At 52.0% G+C, this 26608-nt stretch overlaps 1 protein-coding gene across 5 annotated transcripts; it reads right to left on the reverse strand.

The window, feature by feature from the left end:
* Window positions 1-142: 142 nt before the first annotated feature.
* Window positions 143-16078, reverse strand: CD300A (CD300a molecule). Of its 5 annotated transcripts, none has more exons than XM_064495581.1 (8): window positions 15864-16071; window positions 14730-14928; window positions 10038-10367; window positions 9278-9434; window positions 7625-7719; window positions 3635-3672; window positions 3048-3164; window positions 143-2257 (listed from the first exon to the last, which is right to left on the reverse strand). In XM_064495581.1, exons 2-8 carry the CDS (start codon window positions 14788-14790, stop codon window positions 2123-2125), a joined length of 933 nt encoding a protein of 310 aa, XP_064351651.1. In that variant the 5' UTR covers window positions 14791-14928; window positions 15864-16071; the 3' UTR covers window positions 143-2122. The 5 variants fall into 5 exon arrangements, with proteins under 5 accessions (XP_064351651.1, XP_031324876.2, XP_010997000.3 ...); XM_031469016.2 differs by having other exon boundaries at window positions 143-1850; window positions 9278-9437; window positions 15864-16069; XM_010998698.3 differs by having other exon boundaries at window positions 9278-9437; window positions 15864-16064.
* Between the last annotated feature and the right edge of the window lie 10530 nt (window positions 16079-26608).

Raw genomic sequence — 26608 nt, forward strand, 5'->3', positions numbered from 1 at the left:
TCCAAACCAGTGTCTCCTCCCTCTGGGTGGCTGGTGACGGTTTAGCAAACATCCCTGACAAAATAGGAAAAGATTCTGGGCTAGAGCGCTCTCTCAGTGTGGAATGTCATTCCCTGGAAGTAGCAGAAATCGCAACCATTAGTGACTCAAAGACATTCAAGTTTATTTGTCTCATCCAGCAATGGACTTGGATAGGGAGCAACGGCAAGAAGATACGACAATTATATTTATAATTATGCACCTAACGACAGACCATCAAAATACGTGAAGCAAAAACTGACAGAATTGAAGGGGGTCGTAGACACGTCTACAGTAGTAGTTGGAGACTTCAATACCCCTCTCTTAACAACGGATAGAATGACCAGACAGGAGGTAAGCAAGGAAACAGAGGACTTAAACAGCATGATAAATCAACCAGATCTAACAGACGTGTACAGAACAACCAGCCCCGCCACAGCACACACATTCCTCTCAAGTGCACGTGGGACATTTTCCAGGATAGACCATATGTGAAGCCACAAACTAAGTCTTACTAGATTTAAAAAGATAGTTTCTTCTCTGACCACAACAGGATGAAGTTAGAAATAAATTTTAAAAGTATAACTGGATTCTCTTAATTTTTTTTTTAATTTGGTGGGGGGTGGGTAATTAGGTTGGTTGGTTTGTTTGTTTGTTTATAATGGCTATACTGGGGATTGAACCCAGGACCTCGTGCGTGCTAGGCATGCGCTCTACCACTGACCTCTACCTTCCCCCTCTCTTAATTGTTCTTAACAGCATTTTATTCATATTGAGGTGGGAGAAAAGCCACATTGGATGACTGGCTGAATTCATACTGTTTGGGCATTAATCATGATCCAAGAAACAGGCAATCCACAGAATGAGAGAAAATATTTGCAAATCACATATCTGATAAGGATTAATATCCAGAATTCATAGACAACAAAAACTCAACAGCCACACACACACACACAAAACCCTCTCAGTCTGAAAACTGGCAAAAGACTTGAATAGACAGTTCTTCAAAGAAGATACACAAAAGGCCAATAAACACACGAAACGGTGCTCGACCTCACTGATCACTGGGGAAATGCAAATCAAAATCACCACTAAGATGGTTACTTTTTTTAAAAAAAGAAAAAAACAAAGGTTGAAAAGGATGTGGAGAAATTGGAAACCCTTGTGCACTGTTGGTGGGAGTATAAAATGGTAGAGACACTGCAAATAACAGCCCAGCAGTTCCTCAGAAATTAAAAATAGATCATCATATGATTCAGCAACTCTGCTTCCAGGTATCCACCCAAAAGAATGGAAAGCAGGGTCTCAAAGAGATACTTGTACATCATGTTCATAACAGCGTTACTCACAACTAAAACCCAGAAGCGACCCAAGTGTCCGCTGATGGATGAATGGATAAGCAAAATGTAATACATACATAAATGGAATATTATTCAGCCTTCCAAAGAAAGGATTTTTCTTTAAATACAAGATTGCCAACACAGAGCAGGCATTGTATAAATAATATTTTCTTCTCTCAAGATATTTTAAACTTTATTAATTTATTAACCTCATATTAAAAATGAACCTATCTCAGAGTCCAGAGAAACACGGTTCTGGAGCTGTGGGCAAGCCTCTCCTCTCTCTGGGTCTTGGTCTCCTTGTCTGTAAGATGAGTCCTCAGGGCCTTTGCATCTCCTGGCTCTTTGCCAGTGGGGACCACTCTGCAGCAACCCCAGACAGTTCCATGGGGCTGTGATGTACAAAGCTGTTCGTGGGTATCACCCTGCATGAGTCCCATCGTTTCCTGGAGACCTCACGTGGGGCTGAGATCCTGCCCTCCTACCCCAGAGCTGGGAAGAGGCAGAGAAAAGGGGAAAGACGCATCAGGAGCCAGTGGGACAGAAGGTTTCCCACAGGTCCCTCCAGAATCACATTCTCACTCGTCCTCAATAAAACCAGGCTGGCTGATGGCACACGAGGGTTGGCCCTCGGGAGCCCAGCTGCCTTGTTGGTCACCATCAAGAGAAGCGGTGTTGGCAGATGTGGGTGAGGGCTGAGGGGCCAGCCCTAGGCTTCCTGTGACCCACAGAGGCCTCCAGATGGCAAGGCTGGAGGTGCAAGCTTATGTCTTCTTAACCAGGCTGTACACTGGCTCCTGCTTCTGGGGCCCCGGGGAGGATGTCCTGTCAGCCTTGGAATCCTGTCTTGGTGAGTCAAACACCACCGTGGTGTAGTGAAGACTTTCACTGGGGGGCCTCTGCAGAGACAGAGACAGGGGGGTCGGGGAGAGGTGGGGGGAGCACGAACCCCCAGCTTAGGCTGGAGGGTGGGGCACGCCAGAGGGGAACCCGGGGAGTCTCCGCTGGGAAGGAGGTGGCTCCACCGTTCCCCACCGCCCTGTCCTCTTTCTCCCACAAGGACTGAGCTCCAAGATCCTGTCCACCCACCCGCTCCACCCCACCTGATCAAGACACAGCACAAAGTCCCCGGCACCAGAGCTGGGGGAGTCTCCGGGATCCACTTTGAGATCATTAGTCACCAAGTTAGAAAAACACGGATGTGGCTGGTCCCAGGGCCACGTGTCTGTTGTGGAAACCTTCTCCCTCATCTTCTCTGACAACAGACCCCTCAGCCGAAACTCTTCCGCTAACGGGTCATGACCTTGGAGGGGTGGGCAGCCTCTTCCATTAGTTTACTTTACAATGACTGTGCCTAAGGGCTGACCTACAGGGGGTCATTGATAAAAATCGGGAAGCGGGGATCATACCAGAGACGATGGGACCAAAACAGTGAGAAGTCAGAGGTTTTAACGCTGGGTACGTGGTATATAGTAGGGGCCTAATAAATGCTGTACTTTATTGACTATGACTGCCACCGGCCATCCCAATAGCCCCTCATCTCCCACCCCCATCCCCAGCTACAAAGACACAGAGCTCAGCAGTATCTGCACTCGCCCGTTCTCCGTGTGTCCTTGACCTAGGGAAGCGCAAGACCGGGGAGCCCGGGGTCCCCCCTCCCCATTACAGGAGCTGAGCCCCCGCACTCACCACCGTGCTGTACACCATGTCCTCCGCCTCCGCCTGCCTGGGCTGCCTGGGCTCTGCCGGAGGGGGCCACGTCTGCAGCTCCACGTTTGCATAGCAGGGCTCACTCTGCTCAGCAGCCTGGGGTGGGTAGGAGGTGCGGGGCTTGGTGGGTGCCCGCAGAGCCCCTCCCTGGTCCAGCCCAGAGAGGCCTCTATCCCTGCTTCTCTGCAAACATCTCCTTTCTCTCAGTGCTCTGGGTGCCCCAGCCCCAGCCCCAGCCCCAGCCTTCCCACCCTCCCTCCCCCTTCCCTCACTCTGGTCCTCTCTGGGGAGTATTTGAATGGGCAGGTCAGCGGCTGGGCTGGGAGGACCCTCCCTCATTCCACCTTCCCTGGGAAGGGAAGGGACTGTCCAGAACCCATGACAAGACCCAGTGACAGATCTCCCAGGCATTGTTCTTCCCGCTGTGGGAGAGCACCTCGCCCCATCCACGTAAGATCCATGCAGATCTCCACTGCCCGAGGGACACTTCAACCCCCCTGCTCCGCCAGCATCCTCTACGCTTCCCCCCAGCCACCCGACACTCCTCCTGCAGGAGCCTTTCTTACCTGACTGGGGTTCTGGGGTGGTTCTGGATTCTTACCAGCTAAAGAGACAAGAGAAGAGTAAGGAGGTCGAATCCCAGAGCAAGACGGGGATGGGGCACCCTGTGATCCACCTGGAGGAAGGCCTTACCCTAGGACAAGTTCTGGGGACCTGTCACTTCAGGTCTGCAGCATGGTAGGAACTCAAGGGCTTGCTGAGTGGGTGAATTAGTGAATGAGGAAATAAATGAGTGAATAAATGAATGGGCAGGAAGGCTCCAGCCTGGGGAGAGGGGCCAAACAAATCTAGTCCTCAAAAGTCACTCATAAAAATGTTTCCGGCGGGTGGGGAATGGCTCAGTCGTAGAGTGTGCGCTCAGCAGGCACGAGGTCCTGGGTTCGATCCCCAGTAGCTCTATTAAAAAAAAAGTTCCCAGGTGGAAGAAGGCAAGAAAGGAAGGAAACTCATTTAAAAGGAGCTGTCTTCGTGATGAAAAAGCTTTGCGATCTCTTTCACAGCAAAGTAAATATACTTGCCACCACTGAACTGTAAGCTTAAAAATGGTTAAGATGATGAACTACTATATGCAAAATAGATAAACAACAAGGTCCCACTGTATAGCATGGGAAGCTGTATTCCATAGCTCATAAAAACCTATAATGAAAAAGAATATATAAATATATTTATATATATATGTATAACTGAATCACTTTGCTGCACACCAGAAATTAACAACATTGCAAATCAACCATACTACAATTTTTAAAAACGGTTAAGATGGTAAATTTTATAGTATTTTAATGTATTTTTGCTGTAATTTAAAAAATGCAGATCTGCAGGCCTCACCCTAGATGTACTGAATCATAAATGCTGGGGTGGGGTGTTTTAACTAGCCCTGAAGTTTTGTTAAAAGAAAAAAATGAAGGGACGTGTCCTTGCAGAGACCTAGAACTGCGTCAAACTATACGAAGTCACCAGGGTCATCTGCTCCGACTGCCTTGCCTGGGGGTCTGTCCCTCCCAGATGGGAGGTCCCGGTAGCTCTGATGGATCGCTGGTCAGGCCGCACAGCCTTTTGCTTCTGGCACCTGCAGTGTTGGTCTGCAGGTGTCCTGCCTCTGAGCGCAGCTCTGTGCCTCGCTCCCCGGCCCTTTCAACCTGGAGCCCCAGGAGCTGGTGGCAAGCAGGTGGTGCCCACGCAACCGGAATGCCCTTGTCGAGGGGCACAGCCAGGTGACTCCAGAACCCACTCCATTAAACACTGCAGAGAAAGACACTGTCCACTTGGGGAGCCCCAAAGTCAAAGGTGAGACACCCACAGCCAGGAGACAAGAGATCTTGTATGACAGAAGTGTTTGCTGATCCCCGTCAGTCAACACAACAGAACATGCCACCAGGCACTATAAGCTATGAACATGTTTTGTTCCAAATGCTGCCCTCGGGCTCCACGACCCCCTCCCTCTCCTCAGCTGGGACAGGTGTTTTGATGGGAAGAAAGAAGGGGGCTGGTGAGGAGGACATGGAGTCCATCACTGAGGAAGGAAGGGGGCATTGAGGAAGCTGGGTGACAGCCAGCCAGCTGGACAGGAAGCCCACTAAAGAGGGAACCCAGTCTACCCTGGTTAAGACCATGTCCCCCAGAGCCCAGCACCGGGCCTGGCACACAGCAGCAGTTCCGTCAGCTTTGCTGCGTGAGTGAACGAGTGAATGACAAGACTGGGCTGAGGGGAAGAACCAGGAGTGGGGGGACAGGGCAGGCGTCAGGCTGAGGGGCAGGGACAGAGGCACTGGGAAGACAGCCCCAGACGCGCTCAGGACACAGGAGCTGGGACTTGCAAAGTAGGGGGGATGACAGGCTGCTTGAACAGAAAGCCTTTCTCCTGTTAAACAAGGGTTAGTTCAACAAGGTGCAACCCACGCACACGAGTCAACCCGCAGTCAGGGATTTTTAGAACATCTATTAGCAGGGGAAATCATATCATCTGTGAAGTGCAAAAAACAAAAGAAATATCTAAGTGGAATCATGGTAAGCAGCAAACATTTTAAGAAATCAGATAAGCAAGAGACTTCGATGCAGCGCAAACACCAGTGGTGGGCTTTCTCGGGCGGTGGGAGTTTCCATCATTATTATGGCGAATTTATTTCCTTCTTTGTGCCTCTGCTTATTTTTCCAGTTTTTTGCAGCAGTCACACACCCCTCTTTGAGAAGGCGGGGCATGGGGAGCTAGCCAGGCGAAAGGGCGCCAGGGAGACGGCCGGGACCCACAGATCTGAAGCCGCCCAGGCTGGGGAAACCCCACGTGGGGGGCAGCGTGGCCTGAAGTTTAGGCGGAGGTTTCCTGAACGTGATACGGGAGAAGCCGATGGGGAAGAAGAAGTCGGTTTTTTTTCTTTCTGTCAACAAGCACAAATGCACTGAGTCTGATTTCTCTCCTAAAGGCCTGAGCTGCGCTGGAGGGGAGAGGCTGGGCCCCATGGGGTACCGGAGGTGAGAGGGTAAGGCAGGGCCCCCCCACCCTGGCCGGCCCCAGTAGGGACCAACTCCCAGTTAGCAACCTCCAGTCTCACTGCAGCCTTGAAAGGCTCAGCTTCCATAACTATGAACAAACATTCCCCCAAGAGCCCCATGCGCATGGAATCAAGAACTCTTAGAAAAGATCAGGTGGGAGGTGGGGGTGGGGGGGTCGGGGGTAGCTCAGTGGTGGAGTGCATGCTAAGCATGCACAAGGTCCTGGATGCATGAGGACCTGGGTTCAATCCCCAGTATCGCTGTTGAAAAAAATTAAAAATAGGGGGGAGGGTATAGCTCAGTGGTAGAGCGTGTGCTTAGCATACACAAGGTCCTAGGTTCAGTCCCCAGCACCTCCACTGACAAACAAATAAATAAATAAATGAACCTAATTACCCCCGCCTCTAAAATGAATAAACCTAATTACCTTCCCCCGCAAAAAAAATTTAAAAATAAAATAAAATAAATAGCATCTTTGGGGGGAAAAAAAAGGAACCCTTAGAACAGGAAGGAGACTTCCAGCTCACAGCCCACCCCAGGCCGACGGCTGCCCTCCTGTAGGTGGGCCTTGGGCCTCCAGCCAACAGCAAGCTCACAACTCCACTCCTCCCTCGGTTCCTCTTATTCAGTTAATTCACTCAAGTGCTGATTGAGCGTCTACTTACTGAGCACCAGACAAGCGGCTGGGTGCATCCTCCAGGTTCCTCTCTTTAACCTGAGCCCAGAGGAGAGCGGCTGGACTGCAGGCTGCCTGGAGCTCCCTGGAGCTATTACATGCCACATTCATTCAACAAATACTGATTGTGTGCCATCTGGAGTCAGGGTCCCTGACCTTAAGAAGTTGCACGGGCTGGTGGGGGGCCAGGCAAGGAAGACAATCTGCTGTGAAAAGGGCTATGATGGTGGCAGTCCATAGGACACCCAGGAGGGGCCCCCAAGCTACTCTTTGGGGGCCAGGAGAAGGTCCCCGAGGAAAGGAAGTCCAAGAGCATCGCTTAGGGCCGACCAGGAGTGAGCTGGGGAAAGAGGGCGGGGCAGGCAACCCAGCTGCCCAGAGCAAACTCAGAAGGGGAGACTGAGGTCGTGGCTCTTGCCAAGTGATGAAAAGCTGGGAACGGCTGCCTTCCAGAGGGAACGGATGGCCAGAGGGGTAGGCAGAGCCAGACTGCAGAGGGCCTTGACTGTCCTATGGGGGCCTGGACTTCGGAGGGTGTGGGAGGTCACAGAAGGGTTTAGACAGAAGAAGGACATTGCTTCCTGAGCACCCACCCTAGGCCCACCGTAGGAAAGGCTTCTTTCCAAGGAGCCCCCTCCCATAGCTGGGATCTGCCACTCTAGGGACACATTCTCTGGGGTCTGCCTCTAGGGTCACCCAGGATGTGTGGTCTCAGAGGATGCATCCAATGACCACTCTGGGGAACCAGGACACAGAGCCTCGAAGATAAGAGGGTGTGGGCAGGGCCTGCCCCTCCAGGGTGGGGAGTGGGGTGCAGGAGCTAACTCACCTTTGCTCTGTCTCTGAACCATTCTCCAGGCCAGCAGTGAGACGCCCCCCAGCAGGAGCAGCAGAACTGCTAACAAGGGCAGCAGCACTTGGAGCCTGGAGGGGAAAAGGGCGGGGTGGGTGGGGCGGCCAAGCATGCCTTCCCCTCTTTGCTTCCATAGATAGACTAGGTCACGTGGGAAAAAATGTAGACGGTATCAAGTCTCCCTCTTACACACCCCCACCAACCTAAATCCCGCCGCATACACACACAGTAGACCTCAGAACCTTCCCCACTACTATACATAAAAGAGATAGACAGCAAGGACCTACCGCCTAGCACAGGGAACTACATATAAAAAAAGAATCCGACTGGCCTTTGCCCCTGGCTCCTGGAAGGGAGGCTGTAAATCCTGGGAATTTTCCTAGTAACAGGAGTGTCTTTGCTATTCATAAGCCCCTTGGATTTGCCTGAGTTTTTGCTAAGAGATGGCGTGACTCAGGATGGGAGCTGGCCACCAGAAGGACCAACCATGTGATTAAAGATCTGAGCTAGCCTGACCTTCAGGGAAGTAAAGGGGGCTGGAGTTTGAAGTCATTCACGTGGGCGATGATGCAGTCAATCGGGCTTGTGTAATGAACCTCAGATAAAACTATAGACGCCAAGGCTGGGAGGAACCTCCTGGTTGGTGAACACATCAGTGTCCCAGGAGGGTGATGCCCCCCCCCCCCGATTCCACTGGGAAAGGGCACAGGAGCGCTGCACTCAGACCCTCCCAGACCTTGACCTGCATGTCTCTTCATTTGGCTGGTCCTGACCTTTGTCCTCTGTGATAACCTATAATTTTAAGTATAGCACGTCTCTGCATTCTGTGAGTTATTGTAACAATGGTCAAACCCAAGGGGGGGGGTCATGGGAACTCCCAAAGTTGTAGCCAGTTTGTCAGAAACGTGACGGCCTGGGAATCCCCAGAGGGCGCTGGCACCTGCAGCCAGGCTGTCTGACAGGACTGAGTCTTCTGAGTCTCATGGGACCGAGGGTTCTGTGCTAACTGTGGGGAGTCAGTGCGAGAATCGACTTGCAGGACACCAGGTGTTGTCGGAATAGGGAGTCTGTGAACCCCAGAGGTGGTTTATGATAGCATGCGTTTTTCTGGGGAGAGAATTTATAAATGTTGCCAGATTCTCCTGGGGTTTTGTGACCCCAAAAAAGGGTCAAGAATCACGAGTTTAGAAGAGAGAGCCTACGACTTTGGAATCACACAAACTTGGGCTGGGAGCCCAGCCTGCCTGTGGTAGCTACATGACCCTTACCCTCTCGGTTCACTTGCCTATAAAATGAGGGTAATAATGGTACAGGGTGTGAGGAACAAATGGGGACATCACGTGCGGCATTTAGCACGTGCCTAGTAGGACATCGTCAGCTGTCATTAATGCCACTCTCCTTCCGTCCCCCTTCCTCAGCCTGTGCCCAGCCTGAGCCTTCTCTTGGAGCCCCGGGCAGGTCCAGCGTGGCCCCCAACAACCCCAGCCAGGAGATCAGACCTGCTTCCAGCCTGGGTACAAAGAGAACCAGAGGCCCCCAGCCAACAGGGACCAGGCTCCCGGCCCCAGATGGACCATCTGGCCAGAGGAGGAGGCTCACCTCTGGGACACGGGGACTAAGGCACCTTACCTCTGGTCCAGGACGGGCTGGGATTCCTCCTGGCTGCTGGCACTGTAAGTGGCACTCACTGTGGCCGGGGCGGTGAATGACAGAGCTGACATCCTGGTTGTGGTTGTTGAGGTCTTGGTTGTGGTAGGTGGGGTTGACTTTGGTGCTGGTGTTGCTGCTGCTGCAGAAACACAAATCAGACCCAGGGGTCTCTCTCTGACTCTCCCATCACTCACCAACACCTTGTTTGGTTGATTTCACACAAGATGCTTACTTGCAAAGGGGCCCCAGGACCCTCCCGGGGGCCAAGTGAGCACTTCCAAAGGGGACAGAGGCACTGCCCCCAACAGTCCTGACTCCATCCTGTTGATGAAGTTTGGGTCCCCCCGAGAGCCCCAAAGTCACCTCCACCCCCAGTCTCCAGCCATAGCCACAAGCTGCCAGTCAGAGACATCTGTCTCAACTGCAGATCGGACGGTCACCTGTCAGCGCTGGCTCTGTACTGGGCACCTTCACTACCCAGCACCCCCGCACCTTCCCCTATGCAGGTTTGCTCGCAGAACGCCCTCCTCTCTGTCCTTTGCACACTGCTCTCCCAGCTTCCCCTTCCCTTGGCTAGCACCTGCCCATCGCTCCAGATTGAGGAGCGATGCCAGCTCCCTGACTCTCTCTCTTTCTCTCTCACACACAGAGTTTGCTCCAAGCCTCTGATCTGATTTCTGTCTTGGCTCTTCAGGTGACCCTGTTGCTGGTACAGGGGGCGTGGGTGTGCACGGCTCACCTGGGAACACAGACACCTCAACCTCATAGGTGAGGTCAAGTGAAAATGGTATATTGATCCCACAAGAGTATGTTCCCGCATCGTCCATTCTAAGGCTCTCCAAGGTCACTGTGAAGGTGAGGCTTGCAGGATGGTCCCTGATGGACACGCGGTCATTCCTTACTTCTCTCTCTGACTCTGTGGTCTCCACCATCTTCCACGATAACAAACATGGGGATTTGCACCAGTATTTGGTATGATCTATGAATTCCTTCTTATACTGACACTGCACGCTCAGCGATCCCCCGACGACGCCCGTCACTCTGTGGGGGCCACTCAGGGACCAGCAGCCTGGAAAACACAGCCAAGTCCGGCTCCTCATCGGGGGACCTGGGTCAGAGACGCCCTGGGGGTCACCCCCCAAAGTTCCCCATCTCACATCAGTCACCCCCCATCAGCCAGACCACACCTGGGGTGTCCTCCCCTTCCCTCCAGCACCCCCCAGATTGTGATCATAGCAGCTCCTTCCTCCAGACTCAACCTCCTTTCCTTGCCCTTCCCACCCCTCACTGTCCAGGAAACCCCCACCTGGAAACTTGTCAGGATAGTTAGAATTCGCCTCCAAGCAGCCGGCTCTCCCTCCCTGAGGGCCACCACAGCCCTGAGCATCTCAGAGACCTGAAGAAGCCTCACACACCAGTCTGTTCCCACCAAGAGAAGACACACCACGGCAGGGAAACGGCTGCTAAATAGGTCACAAAAACACTGCACACGCTCGGCAAATTTTGTGGATAAAATAAATCATTCACACACACACAAATTTACTGATGACAACCTTCATTGCATCCTGGGGCTTACTTCAGTCTGCCCAGCTCCTGCAGACTTAATTTTCAAGAAAACTCATGTTTTCTTTCCCAGTTTTTTGTCTGCCATTCTCCCAGGCGGTTCTCAGCTACAGAGCTGGGAGACTGAGTGGGGCATGTGGTTAATGCTGGCCACCAAGCAGAGGGCCTGTCCCCTGCCCCTATACGCAGAGTTTGTGTGTGTACAGGTCCTCGCCAGCCCCCCAGGTTGGTGGAGGGAGTGGTGTGGCTTGCTCTCTGTTCCTAGAGTTAGAACTCTATTCAATAAAATATATATATATATATATATATATATATATATACAAAAAAGGGAAAGAATTCTTTTAATTTTACTTGCTTTTTTGGGTTCTTAAATCACTTGAAGATACTCAAATGTAAGCTCCAGGAAGACAGGGGCCTCCTTCTTAAATCTGCAATGTCTACAAGTGTGCAGCACATAGTAGGCCATCAAGAAACATTTTGGCATGAGCACCTCTCCCACCCAGTGCAGCTCTCAGTCCACAGCAGCCCAAAGCTGATCACCGCGAGTTCCCACCACTCCCACTCCCGGGGCCCATCAGGCATCCTTTCCCGGCCTGGGTGTGCAGATGCCCTGCAGAGAAGACCTTATGCAGCCCTGTCACAGGTGTGACATTTCCTGAGATGCTTGGTGGCTCTATGACTTGTCAGCTGTGTGTCCTGGGGCAACCTCTCTGAGCTTCAGATGCCTCATTTGTAAAATGGCGATGATTGATAAGCCTCACATGACATTTGGGGGGCGTGGAAAGAGATAATGGGCATAAAATGCCTGGTAAATAATATTAGGTTGAACCGTATGAAATTGCTGCTATTCAGCTGTTTTTGACCAAGAAAATGGGAATTTCAGAAAATTCAATCTGATAAAAATAGATAACTCTCTGTCTAGCTGAATTGCTGAATTAAGACATGAAAAGGTAAAATAAGCACAGAGATAGACAAAATTCAAAGAATCAGAGCTGGTCCTCTGCAGAAATTCTCTACAGGTGAACGTGTAAATCTGGACGAAGGTGTGATTTTCTAGAAACACAAAAATCACTAAAATTGATATGTACCAAGCGCTTAATAGATAACTGTCTGTCGCAGCTTTCCTTCGTCCAAGATGCTGCTTCTGGTCCCCACATCCCGACTCTAGTCCCCACCTCTCCTTGACTGTGTGTTGTCATCTTTCTTTGCCTGGCTCTTGGCTCCCCTCCCTGGTCTTGGGTGCCCCCCCCACCCCCACCTACACACCCAACCATCCGTCCCCTGGGTCTGACTTCCCTTTGCTGCATCTCTCTGTCTCCCTCTGTTTCTATCTCTCTGTCTCTCTCCCTGCATCTCTCTCCCTGTGTCTCTGTCTCTCCTTATCTCTCTCGGTCTCTCCCTCTGGGTCTGTCTGTCCCCTTCTCTCTCTGTCTCTCCTAACAAGATGTTCCTCTATTGTCCTAATGTTTTACTTAAGGATCACAAAGTCTCATCCACTAAGTCCCAGATAAGCGAGAGAATCACCCAACACAGGGAGTCGGGAGAGGAACAAGCCCACACACACCCAACCCAGGAGAAAAGAAACGAAAGCCAGCACGGAAATCAGTGAATTAGGAAACAGAAAGCGGCACAACTAGAATATTCACTGAAAAGCTGATTTTTCTTTTGGGAGAAACAAACAATGTAATAGACATTCTCGTGCGTTTAACCAAATCAAGAAAAAAAAAAAAAGACACACATATGCAATTAAAAAGGAAACTAGCCAGGGTAATTTGCAAGTCTCTACAAATAAGTCTGGAAACTTGGACAAAACTGATGATTTCCTAGAAAAACATTAATGACCAATATTGACCCAAAATAGATTTTTTAAATAGATTTTTTACAAATGTAGGCCAATAGCAATGAATGTTAGCAAGGAGTCCTTTCTGGCTTTCCCTCCCTTGGATCAGCCCGTCTCCCATTCTTGGGGGTGTAGTTTTTCTTTTTTTAAGATAAATCTTTTAAACTCTTTCGCTACACACACACACACACAAAGTCCTTTCCTGGTGATGACTATGTGAAGCGATGTGGTAATTATTTCACAACGTACATGTGTGTCAAAACATCACATTGTATACCCTACATATACACAGTTTTTATTTGTTCATTCTCTCTCAGTAAAACTGGGAGGAAATAAAAAAAATAAAGAAGAAGTTCTTTTCCTTTTCTTTTTTAAGCAAAACCCAAACAGTTTCACAAAGTTAGTTCCTCAAAACCTTCAAGGACCAGATAATCCCAATTTTATTTAAACATTTGCAGAAAATAAAGAAATAGGAAAAAACTCCCTAATTCTTCTCATGAAGTCAGTGTAATATAGCAAGACTAAAATCTGGCCAAATCTCTTAATAGAATTCACCACTTTCAAAGTTCAAAGGAGAAAAAATAACAGCCATACTTCAGAGGTACCGCAGGCTCGGTTCCAGACCCCTGCAATCCAGGGAGTATCGGCGAGTCACACAAATTCTTTGGTTTCTCATATAAAAGTTATGTCTACACCATACTACAGTCTAGTAAGTGTGCAGTAGCATTATGTCGTTAAAAACAATGTACATCATTTGATGAAAAACTACTTTATCTCTGAAAAATGACAACCATCATCTGAGCCTTCAATGAGTTATACCTTTTTGCTGGTGGAGAGTTTGAAATACTGCAAGAATTATCAAAATGTGGCAGAGAGACGTAGTGAGCAAATGCTGTTGGAAAAATGGCAGCGACAGACTTGCTCGACGTGGGGTTGCCACAAACCTTTGATTAAACCTTCAATTTGTAAAACACGTGGAATCTATGAAGCTCAATAAAGCAAAGCGCAATAAAACGAGCTACGCCTGTAATCATCTCGACAGGTAATGAAAAAGCATCCGACACCGAATGCTGTTTTTAAAAATGTGAACCGGTGCCCTCTTCGTGCTTAATGGAAACACTGGACACCTGCCTAGCTGGGGACAAGACGGGAATGACCACTGCCATTTCTGTCCTGGGCATCATTCTGGCCAAACCAGCCCATGATCGATGAGAGAGGAAAGCAGAGAAACAGCAAACCCTCCATGTGGGCAGATCCCGTGAACACACAAGGACACCTGAGAGGTCGGTAGAAAAATGAGTGGTGAGAGGATGTCCAGTTTCCAAATTATTACACCAAAAATCATAGCTTTTCTGTAGACAACTAGTAGGCAAATAGAATGGAATGAAACATGCGACTTATAGGCAAAACAACCAAAAGAATTAAAGATGCTGCGAATACACGTAGCATGACTACAGATGCTGTAAATGCTCCTGGAGGTGCTGGAGAGAAATCTCCCCAGCATGTCTCCTCCCGGTCCTGTAGGTGCTCTCCCTCCCCGACCTCCCCTCCCCCCATGGGAGTCTGCATGCCCTTTCCTTGGAGATTGGCCCCTTGAGCCTCCCTGGCTGTTCGTTCACCTCCATGTCCCTGAGACCAGGGTCTGCCCTGCCTGGTCCCCACGCTTCTTCCTCCTGGAACCCGTGAGCCAGGAGGGCACCTCTTGTCAAAGCACATGTCCCAGGTGCGCTCAGCGGTCCCCCTGCCACCCACTCTGGTGCACCCTGCCTCTTGCCCTCCTTCTTCTTGTGATAATTCAGCTGAACCCCCCCTGCAAAGCTCCTCCTCTGTGCCCACCTCTTTGCCCCACTGTGGCTCATCCAAGGTCAGGTGGATGCAGAAGGGGAGATCAACCCTCACTCCTGCCCGTCTGAGGATGTGGCCGCTGCGTCTGTCCATCTTCTGTGGTGGACAGAGCACACCCCATTCTGAGTTACTTGATACGCCCCCACCTGCCTCCCCCCGCCCCCTCCCCGGGCAGTCCCTCACCTGGGACCCAGAGAAGCAGCATGGCTGGGGGCAGACACAGGATCCAGTCCCTCTGGGCCATCTCTCCAGCATGAAGGTCCCAGCTGCCCCCAAGGCTTCAGTCCCCCTCAAGAAGGGTCATGCCTCGGGACTCCCACTTCTGCTTTTCCTCCGGCTTTGGGCTTCTTTGTTCAGCTCTGTTTTGGTTCTGTTTCTGGAGCTGGGGTGAAGACAGAGGTCACAGAGTGGGCAGAGCCAGCGGCAGCGCCTGAGACCCCCACCCCCCCCCGGCCGAGTCTCGGGTTCTGCAGGTATAGCCAGTGAGGAGCCCCTCCCCAAGTCCCACCGCGCGCCTCCCCTCCCTCCCCTCCCCCAAAGCCACTTGGCCAAGTTCCCTTCTAGTAACTCCCTCTGTTTCCCTGTGTTGGGGTGGTCAGGGAGGAGGGAAAGGCCCTCACTAGGGGAGGAGCCAGGGCCCTGGGTGTCACCCACAGTGTGACCGCACTGGGGAGCAGCCTTTCCAGGACAACCCCCCCCCCGCTGTGATCAAGGCCCAGACCCCCGCGTCAGCACGACCCTAGAGTCCCTGAGTGGTTTCTGGCCTTGGAAACGCATCCTCCACTCGGTCCAAAGGTCCTCAGACTGTGATCCTCCTTCCTCAGACTGTGCCAGCTCAGGGCTGAGCACAGAGTGAGACTCAGCAAGGGACCCCCCTTCCCTGATCCACGTGGAATTCAGATTCTAAATATACATAGACACATGTACTCCTCCGGAAGAGCGCCCCCGGCTGGCCCAGAAGGGCCATGCAAGTCCAGGAAATTCACCCTGACCTGTGGTGCACACATCACCCAAGAGCCTGCAGACATCAGCTCCGAGGGCCGCCACCCGGAGCCCCCGGCACGCCCTTCTCTTCCTGCCCTAACTGTAAAGTTCCCAGAAAGGCTGATTTTTCAGTTTAGCCACTGAAACCCATTGCCACGGTCTTGAATGTCAAAGGTGAGGAGGGGGGTGCGCCAGACTGAGAAGCAGGAGAGGCTGTGACTCGTCCACGTACCACTGGCCTGACCGTGACCAAAACCCTCAGTTCCTGTAAAGTGTCGATAATAATAGCTAATCTGAGGGGATAAATAGCATCATAATTACAAAAATAGTTACCTGTGAGGTAATGCAGCCTCAGCCAGTTTTTCTCCCAGGGGACAACATCTTTACTCTAATGATAGTTGGTGGGAAAACAAGATTTAATAGGAAGACGTACGCTGTGCAAATAGTCCCTGGGACGACCTTGTCTTCAGGAAGATGGAGAAACACTTGAACTGCGGGCGGAAAAGGCAGGGGAATTGATCTCCCCCACCCATCCTGCTCGCCCCAGCCTCTCCACAAACCCTAAGCAAGAAACAGAATGATGCAAAATTACCACATGACACAGAAAATTAAGGAAGTGGCACTTTTTGCACTAACAACCCTATCAACCATGCTGTAGGGGAAAACGAAACCTGCCGGCTGCAGGCCTGAGCCTGCTCTTCTGGGGCTGGGGGTCCTGCAGCCGCAAAGCCTCTCACCAGTGTGGGATCCTCTTCCCAGTGGGGATGCACGTGCTCGGAGACCAGTGGGGAAAAGTAGGGGCTGTCTGGGCAGACTTGCTGCAGCAGCTCTGAGTCCTGAGAACTACATGTAGGGGCCCCAGAAAAGATCTGGGGATGGTTGAGCTGTGGGGCCTCTCCGCAGGATGTCGGTCTCCGAGGGAGCACATCGCAGAGCCGCCCTCTCCCCACAGAGGTCAGCGGCTCCCCATCAGCTCTGCCTCTTCCTCCTCCTGAGCACAAAGGAAAGCCAAGAGGGCCTCAGGGAGGGAGTGTCTCACCAGCTGTAGGACAAGTGTGCCCAAGAGGCCAGGAGGCTGGACTGAGACACAGCAGCGGGTGCCTGTGGCTGGCAGCGAGAGGAGGGGCTTGACAGCTGGGTGAGCTGGTGATGGGGGGGTGGGGGCATCCGACATCCACTGAGCACCTACCTCACTCCAGGTGCTTTCATGGTGGAATCCACGTGGCAAAGAGATTAGGTCTAAGTGAGAGGCAGTCAGGGGAAGGGCAGACAGATGGCTGGGAGCATCTGCTTTCCCTTCCACAGGAGCCTGGTGAGACGGGCATCCACAGCCTGATCCGGCCTGGCCTGCCTCTCTGCAGGACCCCACCAGGATACCCACACCTCACCTTCCTGCCCATCTCCAGGGAAGCTACCCCAGCATGGCCTGACTCTCCAGGAGCCAAGGTAGCTAGATCAGCCAGGTTCCCGTGCATCCCACAGCCCGGGGCCACAACCAATGTGACGGCTGTAACGGGCTCTCCAGCTTGGTGCTGGACATTCTGTGGTGGAGACGGTGGAAGAGGAAACTGCGGGCGAGCAGATGGGTGACAGCCCCAGCCAGAGGCCTGAGAGCCTTCACTGACCCTCGGAGGGCTCCTCGAGGGGACTTGGCTGCTGTTGCCAAAAGATCAGCCCCCGTCCCTGACGAGCCAAATAGCTCAGAGACAGGGTCTTGGAGCTTGGAGGAAAAGAGGCAGCTTTATTACTTTGCCAGGCAAAGGGGACTCACAGAAGGCTGGTGCCTTCAAACCTGTGAACCCACCTTGGGGATGGGGCGGGGTGATTATGTGGCCATAGCTCAAATGGTAAGGCATGGATAACAATCAACAGAAATATTTTCTCATCAGACTCAGAGCGGCATCATGCTGTCTCCAGGCGACCAAGTCTACAGAGGCTAGTGGTTGCCGCTCTTTCCGTCTTTTTATCTTATAAGCGCCCAAGGCGTGGTCTTCTTGGTGATTCAGGCTGTTTTGTAAGGTTACAGTTCTGTGATATTCTCCCTGGAGAATGACTCAGAAACCAAGCATGATTGTTACTTTTGATTACTGGACTGAAGCAGAAACAGTAAAATTAATGGCTTTAGTTTTAACAATGGGCCTGGAGCTGTGAGTAGCAACTGGTCAGTCAGGTTAGCTGACCGTTTTAAGGGCAAGAATAAGAATAAGCAATCTATTAGCCTAAGTACGGGATTTTGTTAATCCTCCTTCACTGCTTCATGCAGGCTCTGCCCCTCCTCACAGGCGCCTGGACCTGGAGAGACTCTCTCCAGCCTGGAGGGAGGAGCCGGGATTCAGATCAGGTCCAACGGGGGCCTGCAGAGCTCCCGGGGCACCCATGCTGGGAGGTGGGCGGCGTGGGGGCTCAGCAGGGGAGAGTCCCCCTGGGGCTGCTCCTGGCTCCACCCAGAGAGACGGTGGTGGGCTCCTCAGTGTCAGTCATGAGGACTCGGGGAGCGGGAGGGGCGTGGATGGCTGCTGGAGGCCATTCCTTCATCCTCAGCCTCCTCCATGCCCTCCGCTCACTCTTTCATGGCCCCACTCAAGCCATCTCCTCAGACGATGCCCCTCCTTCTCCTGGCTTCTCTGAGCCCCTCTCCTGCACCTCTTAAGCTCCGCGATGCCTATTTCTGTGTTTGATCATCTATACTGGGGTGTCACTGCAGGTCCTGCTTTTCCTGGAAAGACCATAAGACTTCACGAAAGCAAGGACCACGCGGGGCCCCCACCACCCCAGGCCCACTGCCCTTTCCAGAGAAGGGAAACCAGAACTGGAGATCGATCCAGAGAAGACCAGGGCACCGAGGTCTCTCTCGTCCTCTTACCAAACTCCACCCCCAGGGAGAGGAAGGGCTAGGGCTTAAAATGGTGCAGGCACGTGAAATCCATCCAGCCGAGCACACAGAACGTGAGCGTGTCATCTAAGTTATGTCTCAACAGAAACGTAGGTTCAAGCAGAGGCCAGAGGTCTGCACACCCGGAAGGGGAGGCAGCGGCAGCATCCACTGCCTCATCAACCAACACCCGCTCTCGACTCCCCAGCACAAAGCTGGCAGGTGCCTTCTCCGGGCACTGGCCTCCAGTGTCTCTTCTAAATCACAAGTAATAATCTGAGCTCCCTCCAGGGAGCAGGGCTGAGGGTGGGTGAGGGAAGCCGGCCTCCAGAGGACCCCGACCCCTCTGACTGAGGGACAGCACAGGGGGAGGGTCCAGCCTTCATGTCCTGGTCCTGAGCTGCACTCCAGTCACTTGTGCATCCTTGTTCAATCAGTTTCTCCTTCTGTGAAATGGGAATCCTACTCACCCTACTCCCTTCACGGGAAGCTTAAAAACCGGGGATGTGAATTTGCTGGCACATCACTGACGCTCTGATGTCCTCAGCTCCCACCAGGTACATGTGTTCATTTCTGCTCCTTGCAACACAGCAAGATGAGATAACTTAATTGCACGAACCCACATCTGTCCATTGTAAACCCCAAACTTCCGTCCAGCAGACGATGTCTCAAAGGGTGGTGACCACACACGGCAGGGAGACAGGGGCCTCAAGAAGGCAGTGGAAAGCATCCAAACTGCTGATGGGGAAGAGGAAGTTGAGCAACTGAGACCACAGGAACCCAAACTGCCAGGGAGTCCTCGCTCCCCCCGCCCCCCATCACCACCACCACCTTCTGTGTCCTGCTCCTTCCCAAAGGTGGCCCCAGGCCTCCTTCTCTGTAGAAGAACGCAGAGAAAGGCAAAACAGTCCCCTCTGACTCCTGCCCCTGGGCTGACAAAGGGTAGGGATAGGAGGAACCAGCAAGCGGTCCATTCAAAAACCTCTAATACTCGGCTTCGAGGGACACATTTGGCCTTGAGCTTGAACTTGTGCGTTTCTGACTGGCTGAGGATAGAAACTTCTTCCCCTTTCCCTCCCAACTCCCCTATAACCATCCCGACCCCACAGCTCATCTGACACACACCACAGCAACCTTCCCGCAGACACTTCCAGAAGCTGCTAGAATGTGTGATTCGAAGGGCTACCATGGGCAAGCCAAGGGTTCACAGCACTTTGTACAGGGGAGCACTAACTACAGACGCAGTTGTGTCTCCAGCCCTGTTCCAAGGCAGTGGGTTCAGTATTACATGTGCTGCCTGTTAGGAAAGATGGAGCCAGATGTGTTCCCTCCTTACTGTCTGGTTTCCTGTGCTGCCCCGAGACCCAGGGATGTCAAGCCCACTTCCGGTTTCTGGGCTATTACCAAAGGAAGTATGGTTACCAAATGAAGGAATTCCCAAGAAGATGAGTGAAAATTAGAGCATTTAACAAATCAAGGCTTCTGACATGCAACACACACAGGAGAAAGAAGGAAGGAAGGAGGGAAAGAAGGAAGGAAGGAAAGAAGGAAGGAAGGAAGGAGGGAGGAAGGAAGGAAGCAAAGAAGGAAAGAAGGAAGGAAGAAAGGAGGGAGGGAGGGAGGGAGGGAGGAAGGAAGGAAGGAAGGAAGGAAGGAAGGAAGGAAGAAAGAAAGAAAGAAAGAAAGAAAGAAAGAAAGAAAGAAAGAAAGAGAAAGAAAGAGAAAGAAAGATGGAGGGAGGAAGGAAGGATGGAAGAAAGAAAAGAAAAGAAAAGAAAGAAAGAAAGAAAGAAAGAAAGAAAGAAAGAAAGAAAGAAAGAAAGAAAGAAAGAAAAAGAAAGAAAGAAAGGGAGAAAGGAAGGAAGAAAGAAAGAGGAAGACTATTCTTTAAAAGACTGCAAAATTTACAAAAATATTAATTCATGGTGTGGGCTGGTAATGGGACTCAGGTGTAGAATTACAGGAAAGGTGCCTCCCCTCCCTCCCAGCAGAGGAAGTCTCATAAACTCTGGGACTTTAAGGAGAAATTTACTTTAAATAACGTCAATATTAAGTCTGAAGAGATGTTCTAAAATTAGGTTCTGGTAATGGTTGTACAACTCTGTAAATTGACTGGAACTGATTGAATTATACACTTAAAATTAGTAAACTTTATGGAAGGGAAGTTGTACCTAAATTTTTAAAAAGCAAAATTAGGTGGGGAGAGTATAGCTCAGCGCTAGAGTGCATGCTTAGCATGTACGAGGTCCTGGGTTCAATCCCCAGTACCTCCATTTAAAAAAATTTAAAGGATTTTTAAAAAGCAAATTTGAAGCCCATTGTGAATATGAACCCAAGATCCTCTCTCTTCCCCACCTCCACCCCACCCATCATCTTGAGCTCTACATGCCTTTCTCCTTGTGTTTTGTCCCCTCATCTGCCCCTCCCTGCCTCAGACCCTTCCTGGTCAAATGCTCCTGCGTCAGAGAGCTCATTGCCTCCTTCCTACAAAGTGAGAGGAAACAGGGAAGACTGCCAACAGATCAGTGGCAAAGTTGTCATTAAAAACTTCCAGCAGAGGGGATGGGTGTCTCTACTTCTCTCTCTCCGGGGACCTAGGAATTGAGTGCAGTGCTTTGGGTGCTGCTTGTCAGGAGAGCTGAAGGCAAGATCGACGCACTGCCCTGGCCTAGCCTCGATTTCTAGGATCTTCCTTGCTCCAACTCCAGATTCCTGGCTCCACCTTGGCTCCATCCCAGCCCATCCCTGCTTGTCTCTCCCATCTTCGAGTGGCCCCAAGGGGACACATGAAGAACCTAGAGACTCAGGGTGGTGGGGAGGGGAGTGACCAGGGGCTGGACAGTGGAGCTGGGGTGGACTAGATGGCCACCTGGACTTGGAGCAGGCGGGTTGGGGGCAGTGCTGGGAGGTCCAACAGTCCTGGCCTCAATTCCCAAGGTGTCTGCAGCTAGGAAATACTATTCAGCCAAAAAACAGCGCAGTGTGGCGTTGACTAGAGATGCTCCCCTTCCAACCCAAGCAAAGTCGCAACTGGTCAGCCACGAGTAGCCGCTATCTCCATCTGCTGGTGGTTACCAGAACTGCCGGCTTTCTGGGGCAGGTAATTTGTTCCCATCTCTGCAAGTCAGGAAGTGGAGAAGTTTCTGTCCATGTATTCAGGTGCGGCACTGATCCTTCCAGATCCCCCAGCCAGTAGACCGAGAATAAGGAAGAGGACGGAAAGAGGATGTGGGGGCTTCAGAGAGGTAGGACGGCCCTCTGTGGTGGAGGAGGGGATGGAAGGAGGAGGGGTGGAAGGGCAGGAGAAGGAAACAGGACAGTGCCCAGCCCTCAGGCCACGCCACCCACGAGGGATGGGGGACACTGGAGCTCAGGCTCTGGGGTCTCTCAGACTCCTGGTTTGCAGCCAGTGAGACCAGGACGGGCTCAGATGCGCCGTCAGGCGGCCAGCTCTGAGGCCAACCTGGGACTATCTCGCTGTCTCAGTAAAGTGAGCAGGCTGTTACTCCACTTCCTGCCTTCTTTGGACTGTTCTGGAAGAGAGGCAGAGCTGAGGCTGCATGTGGGGTGGCAGGCAGAGGCAGGGAAGCAGGTCTCATCCCCTGCCCCCTTGCCCTCCCCGCCTGGCAATGTTCTCCACCCTAAGGCTCTGGGTTCGAGGCTGCACCACCCCAAGGCTCCCTGCTGACAGGAACCCCTTTCTGAGTGTGTGTTTTGGCTACAGGGACCCAAGGATGACACTTGAAACACCACTGAGGTTCCCAGCTTTAGAGAATTGGAGCCTCAGCTCTTGTCATGGGCAGTTTCAGGGGTCAGAGTGCATGGGAGTATGTATGTGGGGGTGGGGCGGAAGGGGGAGGAGGGAAGAAAGCACAGCCCAGCAGGGGTCTAGCGGGGTGAAGCAGAGAAAGGCATAATTCTGACCCGCTTCCCAACCTCACTCACCGCACGTGTTTATACAGAAGCTTGCAGGGGTCTCAACACTAGCTGCATATTAGAATCCCTTGGGGAGTTTGCTAACAAAACACTCCTGCCTAAAGCACTTCCCCAACCTCCCTCCCCCTTTTCCTACCCAACTGCACCCCTAGATTCTGCCTCAGTCGATCTGGGTGGAGCCCCGGCATGGCATTCACACTGTGAGGAACAGGGAGGAAAGAGGATGCTGCAGGGGGGAGAAGAGAGGTTTCAGACAGACCCTGGACACGCCCAGGAGCAGGTGCAGGAAGCACAGAAGTTAGCCGGGGGCTCGATTCAGGGAGCTACTTTCTAACCCCTGGACCACCAAAGCTCTCCTGAGAAGGAGAGGGCTCAAACAGGAAGACTCGACATGAGAACAAAGCCCATGGCTGGTCCCAATCCTTCTACAGGTTCAGATCTGTAAAGGTGGCTCTGAATGGAGGAGCGGATGGCTGCATGGGTGGATGGATGCTCAGAGTGATTGAGAGCAGAGAATCTGGCTCTCACTGCCTGGCCAGCCCTACCACTCACAAGCTGTATGACGTTGGCTGAGTTAGTAACCTCTCTGAGCCTCCGTTTCTCCATCTGTAAAATGGAGACAATAACTGCAATACCCACTAGTGTCCATACTCCACGTGGGGTTGCGATCTCCAGTGCCTTTATTACATCACCACACCCTGCCACGTTTGAGGGGAGAGTACAAAGGGCCACTGTGTGTGCCTCTTCCTAATTATCTGAAACCAACAGAACAGGCTTCCTGGTCTCCCTCTTCTGCCTGTCAGGTCATGCTTCTTTTGGTTCTTCCCTGCACCTTCTCTCACGCCTTAGATGTCCCTTCCCCACGTGCCCCTCACTATCCAAGATAGCTGTGTCTTCCAAAGGTTCAGCCCATCCCTTCCCCCCAGATATTGTCCAGGGACCCCCTACCCCAACCCCAGCCCCACATGACCTCACACTTGGACAGGCTGCCCTGAACCAAAGAGCCGGGACGTGTTCCTCCAGGCTGACTGCTGCCCCCGACATCCAAGATCCTGACATACTCTCTGACTCCACCAGGGGGCACTCTATGCACAGACACCATTTGCTGGTTTATTTGACAAATATTTAATGGCTATCTGCATTGTGCCAAGCACTGGGCCCAAAGATGGGAATACGAAGATTAAAAATATGACAATTCTTCTTTCCAGGAGCTTGTGGTTTAGTGAGAAACATGGAAACAAAGACAGGAAAACAAAGGTGAAAGTCGTACGCAGATCAACGCAAACATCTGAGCTGCCTGGGTGAGGAGGGGCCGGCACTTCCCTTCTTTCGGACACAGGGCACAGCATGGACAGGGACCCTGGGTCCTGGACCCCAGCCCTGCACCTTCCTTCTCAGTCCCACTTGATCTCTGTCCCCCTTGAGCAATTCTGGGAGATGGCTGGACAGGGCCCTTGAAAACTCCAGAAGGATATTCATCTTGTCCCCAACTGAGTCCTCAGTCACGGGAGGTGTTGGGGGACCAGCCTGAGAACCTTTGACTCTTCCCTCTTCTGCTCTACCCACTCTGTCCCCACCGCAGTCCCCAAAGAGATGAGGAGATGATTGATTGAAAATTTCCCCTGCCCGCCAGTCACCCACCTCCTCCGAACCCCCCCAAGTAGCCTTTGTAGGACCGTGAGGTCGGGGCAGGGGTGGTATACCACCTATGTCTCCCCCCCAGAGTCCCAGGGTACTAGCTGTGAACATAGATTTGGGCCCGCCTGAGACCTCCTGCATCAGGATTCTCTTGGGCTGGGGACCAGGAATCTGCCGTTTTAACAAGATGCCCCAGGGGACGCCTGCAATCAGACAAGTCTGGGAGACGGTACTGTGTGCAGGACTTGTGGGCTGCCTGGGGCTCTACCAGTGCTCCGAGGTGGTGGATAAGATAGGATAGGGTGCAACAGGGCTGTGCCCTGCATGTGGTGGCCAACGCAATATATATTAGTTGAATGAAATGAATTGGTGGGAGTGGATTTAAAGAGCTCTCTTGTACCTGCACAGGGGAATGGAGATCAGCAACGCCCCAGCTTCTCCCCACCCCCCAGACAGTCTCAGGATCCCCCCTTGGGTTCCCAGAGGTCTGGGGCATTAGAGCAAGTGTCTCGTCTAGGAGGGCCCTGGAATCCAAGTGGAGAGTTCACTGCCACCACAGTCACATGCCTTTGCATCCCTGAGCATCAGAAATATTTGTTAAAGCATTGCAGAGCAACAGAAAGATGACTAATGACTGTGGAGATCCAATTCTTCCAAAGCTATGTTAAGATTAGACTAACAGGGACAGGTAAGGTGGCTCAGACCATCTTTTGCTCACTAGTGAGGTTGTGGCCGGCAGCATCCTCACCTGCAGACTGTGCAGCCTGGGATGGGCTTGCCTGGAGGCACTTGGAGGACTGGGTTCAGTTTTGTGTCCTGTGACTGTGGATTGGGAGGGAGGAGAGGGCTGGGAGATGGGAGAGCCCAGTGAGGAGAAGGAAGCCCAGGGAGAGGGTGGGACAGAAGGTGGAAAGGACAGAGGTTATGGCAATGGAGAAGATTTCAGGGTTTGAAACTTGGCAGAGGAGAGAGTTTGTTAGTCTAAGAAACTAACGACTCTTAGAAAGATAAAACCTGGAACTTCCAAGGTCAGCATCGAACCAAATGAGATCCCTCCAGGAGGTCCTGACTCTGTCCGCAGAGTCCCCCCCCTCCCTGCTGCCCCAGTGGAGCCTGGCTTGTACTCCAATGCCACCGTCCAAGGATGGCCAAAAATCCATCCTGTGGTCACCACTAAGACAGCGGAGGCAGGATGGCCATCTGAAAAGACATTGCCTCAGTGCGTTTCACCCCGGGAATGCCAGGGTGGAGGCGCTCCCTCCTGCCCAGCAAGGCTGAATTTCCTTTATAATCACAATGAGCCTGAAACTGGTCAGAAGGACTGGCTGTCGCTTGAGCTCTCCAGTACAAAGATGGCACTGCATTCAGCTGTTGCCTGCCGGCTCTGCTCCTTGGAAGATGGATTCTTCAACCTCCCTCCCAGGTGGTCTTGGACTCAGAGCTGGCAGGTGCTGCTCACACCTGGGGTGGCAGATGCTACAAGACCCAAGGTGGGGAGATGCCCATGGCTTTTATAGCTTTCCTAGGGGGTGACTGTGGGCTCACTTGCAAGTTTAATCAGAGCTCTCTTACCACACTTGGAATGCTAAAGGGGCAGCCCTTTGTTTATTCTCTTATTGACCCATGAAGCACAAGGCAGCATCCTTCTAAACAGAGGGGCTTTACATTTGGTGCTTGCTCAGTGCCAGCCCTCCCCTGACCCAGATCAGTAGCCCTTATCTGGGAAGGGGCACGGGGATCGCAACGTCCTTGGCTTATGGACAAGAGAGATAATTGTCTCCATTTATTTATTAATGCCATCTGCTTTCCTGGAGGAGAAAAGAAAAATCTCAATGTGGTGGTGCCAGGGAGTCTCAGTTCCCAAGCAGGAGTGTCCCATCCCAGAGAGAACCAAAGGAAGTCTGCCCAGGGGTACTTGAAACAGTAACAGCCGCGTTTGCGACTGTGCTTCTGAAGGCTACATACATGGTCTCTTCCTGGGACTTCTTTCCTCAAGCCACCTCAGGGTACTGCCCCCTCCCCTCAACTTTGTCCAAGACCAGATCACATGTTATGGTAGAATTATGCCCCCACAAATTCATACAGTGACGTCCTAGTACCTCCAAATGCGGCATGATTTGGAGAGAGGGTCCTTCCAGGAGTAATCAAATTAAAATGAGATCATGAGGGTGATCCCCAATCCCATGTGACTGCTGCTCCTATGAAAAGAGGAAATTTGGACACAGAGATATACACGGAGGGAAGACGAGGTGAAGAAACAGGGAGAAGATGGCTGTCTGCACACCAAGGAGAGGCCGGGAACAGATCATTCCCTCACAGCTTCTAAAGGAACCAACCCTGTCCACACCTTGATTTGGGGCTTCCAACCTCCAGGGCTGTAAGATGATCCATTTCTGTTAAGTCACCCAGTCTGTGGTACCTTGGCAGATGGCAAAGTAAAAAACAAATCTACCCGATTCCTTACCGGTCCCCGTGGAGAATGGACCTTCCGATGACTCAGGAACTCCCCTGCTGGATTATGACCATGGGAGAGACTCCCTCACCCCCATCCAGGCTGTCCCTGTGGCTCCACTTTCCAATCCGACAACCTTTCCCAGGTAAGGCCTCACCCCCCAGTGCAGGTACATGGACG

This window comes from Camelus dromedarius, chromosome 16, assembly GCF_036321535.1.
Source record: "Camelus dromedarius isolate mCamDro1 chromosome 16, mCamDro1.pat, whole genome shotgun sequence".
Taxonomy (NCBI): Eukaryota; Metazoa; Chordata; class Mammalia; order Artiodactyla; family Camelidae; genus Camelus; species Camelus dromedarius.

Bases quoted from the DNA above. Each gene is read 5' to 3' on its own strand.
- CD300A (XM_010998698.3), bottom strand. From the start codon at position 14,790: ATGGCCCAGAGGGACTGGATCCTGTGTCTGCCCCCAGCCATGCTGCTT. The intron at 7,720-9,277 runs GTAAGGTGCCTT...TTTCCCCTCCAG, and splicing joins CAGCCCGTCCTGGACCAGAG to GCTCCAAGTGCTGCTGCCCT. The intron at 3,165-3,634 runs GTAAGAAAGGCT...TACCCACCCCAG, and splicing joins CACCCCAGAACCCCAGTCAG to GCTGCTGAGCAGAGTGAGCC.